At 38.1% G+C, this 3,923-nt stretch overlaps 1 protein-coding gene across 1 annotated transcript; it reads right to left on the reverse strand.

Moving 5' to 3' along the window:
• Nucleotides 1-223: 223 nt before the first annotated feature.
• Nucleotides 224-1,162, reverse strand: LOC122218911 (olfactory receptor 2J3-like). Its single transcript, XM_042937217.1, has one exon. The coding sequence runs from the start codon at nt 1,160-1,162 to the stop codon at nt 224-226; it is 939 nt and encodes a 312-aa protein (XP_042793151.1).
• Nucleotides 1,163-3,923: the final 2,761 nt, after the last annotated feature.

Below are 3,923 nucleotides of genomic sequence, written 5' to 3' on the forward strand. Positions count from 1 at the left end.
CAGTTTCTAATTTCTATGGACACTAAATATGGAATTATTAAAAATGAAGTGTTACAAATCAAAAATTTATCTCTAGATAATATTTCAGAATTAGCCAATAAAAACAACCCAAGTTTAAGGCTGGGTTTTAGACTAAAATAAGTATCAAAGAAGCAGGGAAACACCCTCCAAGATGGATCAGACTCTGAACGAAAGTTGCAGCACAAAAATTGTGATCTCTCTGTCATATCTCCCAATCTAGACCCACTTGTCTCCTTGCTGCTTCTCTTACATCTTTGTTTCTGAGAGTGTAGATTAGAGGGTTGAGGCTAGGTGTGACAACAGTATAAAAGAGGGCAATGAACTTGCCTTGATCTTGAGAACTTTCTGATGGTGGCTGCAGATATATGCACATGGCTGGAATGAAAAAGAGGGACACAACCATAAGATGGGATCCACATGTCCCAAAGACTCTCTGAAGTCCAGCTGATGACTGCATCCTCAGCACAGCCCAGGCAATGGCGCCATAAGAACTGAGAATGAGGATGAGTGGTATGAGAACAAAAATGGAGCTCGTGATCAGGAGGGTCAGCTCATTAGCACGGGTATCAACACACGATAATCGCAGCAGTGCTGGAACTTCACAGAAGAAATGGTCCACTTGGCGATGTCCACAGAGGGGGACCCAGAAGGTAAAGGAGGAATGAAGTGCTGAGTTGGTAAAGCCACTGACCCAGGAAGCCACAGCCAACAGGTGGCAGAAACGAGGGTTCATGATCACGGTGTAATGCAGGGGTCTACAGACAGCTGCATAACGGTCATAGGACATGACCACCAGGAGGACACACTCTGTGGTTCCCAGTGCGAGGGCAAAGTAAAGTTGAGTCATGCAACCGGCATAAGAGATGGTCTTTTCTGGGCCCCAGAGATTGACCAGCAACTGAGGGATGGAGCTGGTGGTGTAGCAGAGATCCAGAAAAGAGAGGTTTGAGAGGAAGAAGTACATGGGAGTGTGGAGATGGGCGTCCAGGTATGACAAGACAATGATAAAAAGGTTGCCTATCAATGTCATCAAGTAGAACATCAAGATAAGCACAAAGAGAACTACTTCCAGATGAGGCCAATGAGAAAAACCCAGTAGAACAAAGTAGCCTTCAGAACTTGCATTTTTTCCCATCATCATTGTTTCTAATACCCGGAGGAAGAATCATAAACTCAAAGGCTGCCCACTCATCATCAAACACCTGTCAGTAGACTGGAGAAGACCTATGCCATTTCCAAATATACTCTTGTTACAGTAACATTTTTATAGTTTTATTTTTATGTTTCATGCATATATTTTTCCTGTTGTGGATAAAATCAATAAGTTTTCAAGTGAATGAGTTCTTTTTTATAAATCCCTAAGTTAGTGTTGGATAAAGATTAAATATTAAGTTCCATAGCCAAGAAGACAATTTTCATAGAAAATATTTTTTAACAAAAAACAAAAGACTTTTCAATGTATTCCTCTTTTATGTATTTTCAAGCTATTTCCAATTTGTTGTTACAGAGAAAGGAATATCTCTACTTTTAATAATCTTATATATAAATGAGTGCTTACCATGAGATGAAAACAACTCAGTAGCAACTTTAAAATGTTAATATTGAGTGAAAAAATTAACTTGAATTACGTTATGATTACAGGAAGAACAAAATATTCTTATTCATTCATGTATTCTAATGACTTATTTATATACAAAGAAGAAATAGCATGCAACTGGAAGTATAAACAAAGACACAAATGTGCACACATACAACCCCAAAATGAGTATTCACACAATGAGCTGAACTGAAGGTCTTAATCCTAATTTAGAAGTGAAATAGCCTGGGGGATTAAGTGATAGAATACTTCCAACCATAAATGAGACTGGAACTAATTTTGAAAAACCTAAATGAAATCACAGAATTGAAGAATACTACAGAAGGAGCAAGAAGAAAAGGGAGGGTGTATAGATCAGAAAAGTATACGGGAAGCAGTGGTGCTTGGGACTGAATGTGTGTGAATCCTAAGGTGTGAGGCCTGGAAACAGCGTGGAAAGAGTTTCCACAAAATTTCACATGCTTTCGGACAGCAGCTAAGACACTGACATCTGAGTCATAATTTATAATTATTCCACATTTTTATGCTTTCTATAATTCCAAATAGAGCCTCTAAATAGAAAATTCATTGATTTTAAATAGGCAAAGATATGTGAATATTGGATAAAATTCAATCATAAGTTTATCTTGTGGTTGTTCTTTTGTGAAAAATAAAGTTAAGGAACTCCAATGTGCATTAATAAATTGGTTTTCAGTTGCTTATTTTCTCTTGTGTGTTACCAATCTTTCATAGAAAAAATTAACACTTTACTATATAGTTGTTGCTAAAAGACATAGTCTCCCACATTTATATGTTCCCAGATAGCTTTGCCCTGCTATGTCTCCCCTCACTCTCTGACAGAAGACAGCAATCACAAGTTCATCCAACACAGACCCACATGCAGTCTTTTGAAGAACTTTTACTAGCTCAAATATTGTAATCCTAGAACTTGAAAAAGACACAAAGGATGTCTAATTGGTCAAGTTGCAGCTGGAAAGATAGAAAACTGAATGTGACCTAAGATTGTTAAGATCGATTCACAAATATATCTATACACCATTTTATATTATTCGTAATGTAAGTGTCATTAACCTCATGATGGATGGGGGAAATTTTCCAAGGGATTTCTTTTTTATTTCCCTAAAATGAGAGGTAAAACACCACCAAATATTTTAACTCAAATGCTATGGGTATTTCCTCTGAGGTAGGCACAACTGTCTTGCCTTACAAAGAAAGCTGCCTGAACTCCTTACTACAATAATTAAAAGAAAGGAGCAGTTGTGTGACATTTCTTTAATTGCTATACCAGCCATTGAGATAAAGGACAAACTATCCAGAATTCATAAAAAGAAAAATTTGGAAATTTATGGCTTGATTTTCTTCTAAGTGGAAAAGAAGGAATGAAGACCCTATCAAAGGTAGCTTTAGAATTGTGGAATAAAATATCTCTCTATGCCTTTAAATCAAACATTATAGGGAAAATGGGTGGCATAGCACTCTCTTCTCACCCCAGTGTCACTAACAGGCATTCCCCTAATTCCTTTCATGTCTGTGACTTTGAACTGAACCTAGCTCTTATGCAGTGCTCTCTCAGCTTTTCCATACTGACCTTCCTGTATTTGTCCAATCTCCCCACTGTTCTCTTTGTGGTCTATGCTTTACCATTTACAAACCAACCAGCTCTCTAGCTGTTATGCAACCTGAGAACATCGACCTAACTGCCTTCCTGTACCAACTGTGCTAATGTTCAAAATCTAACCATTGAAAGCAGAGTCTAAACCAAACTGTGGCTATCATCGTCACATAAAAGAAAGCCTGGGCTTGTCCAGAAGATGTGCTTTGAGCAGAATGCAAGAATTCTTTAGGGCATTTAAGGTATCATGGGATGGAACCCTTATCCCAGAGTAAATAGGGCCTTTAAGGAAACAAAAAGAATAATGTGACCTTCTTTTCTTGACTGACACCATGGGGAAGACAAATCCCAAAATTGCAATTAATACCCTTCAAGGAACTTTCCAGGTTAGAACAGTGTGATGTTCATAAGAAAAAAACTGTTTACAGAAATTCCTTCAACATGATGCTGTCCTTGTACTAGGACGCCACAGAACTTATCACCAAACAACAGGGAAAAAGTTGTCTTGTCAATCTGGGTTCTGCTGATTCACCTGATTTTTTTGCCTGCTCCCCATGGCAGTAAAGCCCAAATTTACCAGACAACTGGCTTGAAGTAGGGGAGATTCAGGAGCCGTGAAACAGAAAGATGGAATGCATTAAAACTCACCTTTTCCCTATTAACCTGGTACTCTTTGAGAGTTGACCAACACCA

Source organism: Panthera leo, chromosome B2 (genome assembly GCF_018350215.1).
Source record: "Panthera leo isolate Ple1 chromosome B2, P.leo_Ple1_pat1.1, whole genome shotgun sequence".
Lineage (NCBI taxonomy): Eukaryota > Metazoa > Chordata > Mammalia > Carnivora > Felidae > Panthera > Panthera leo.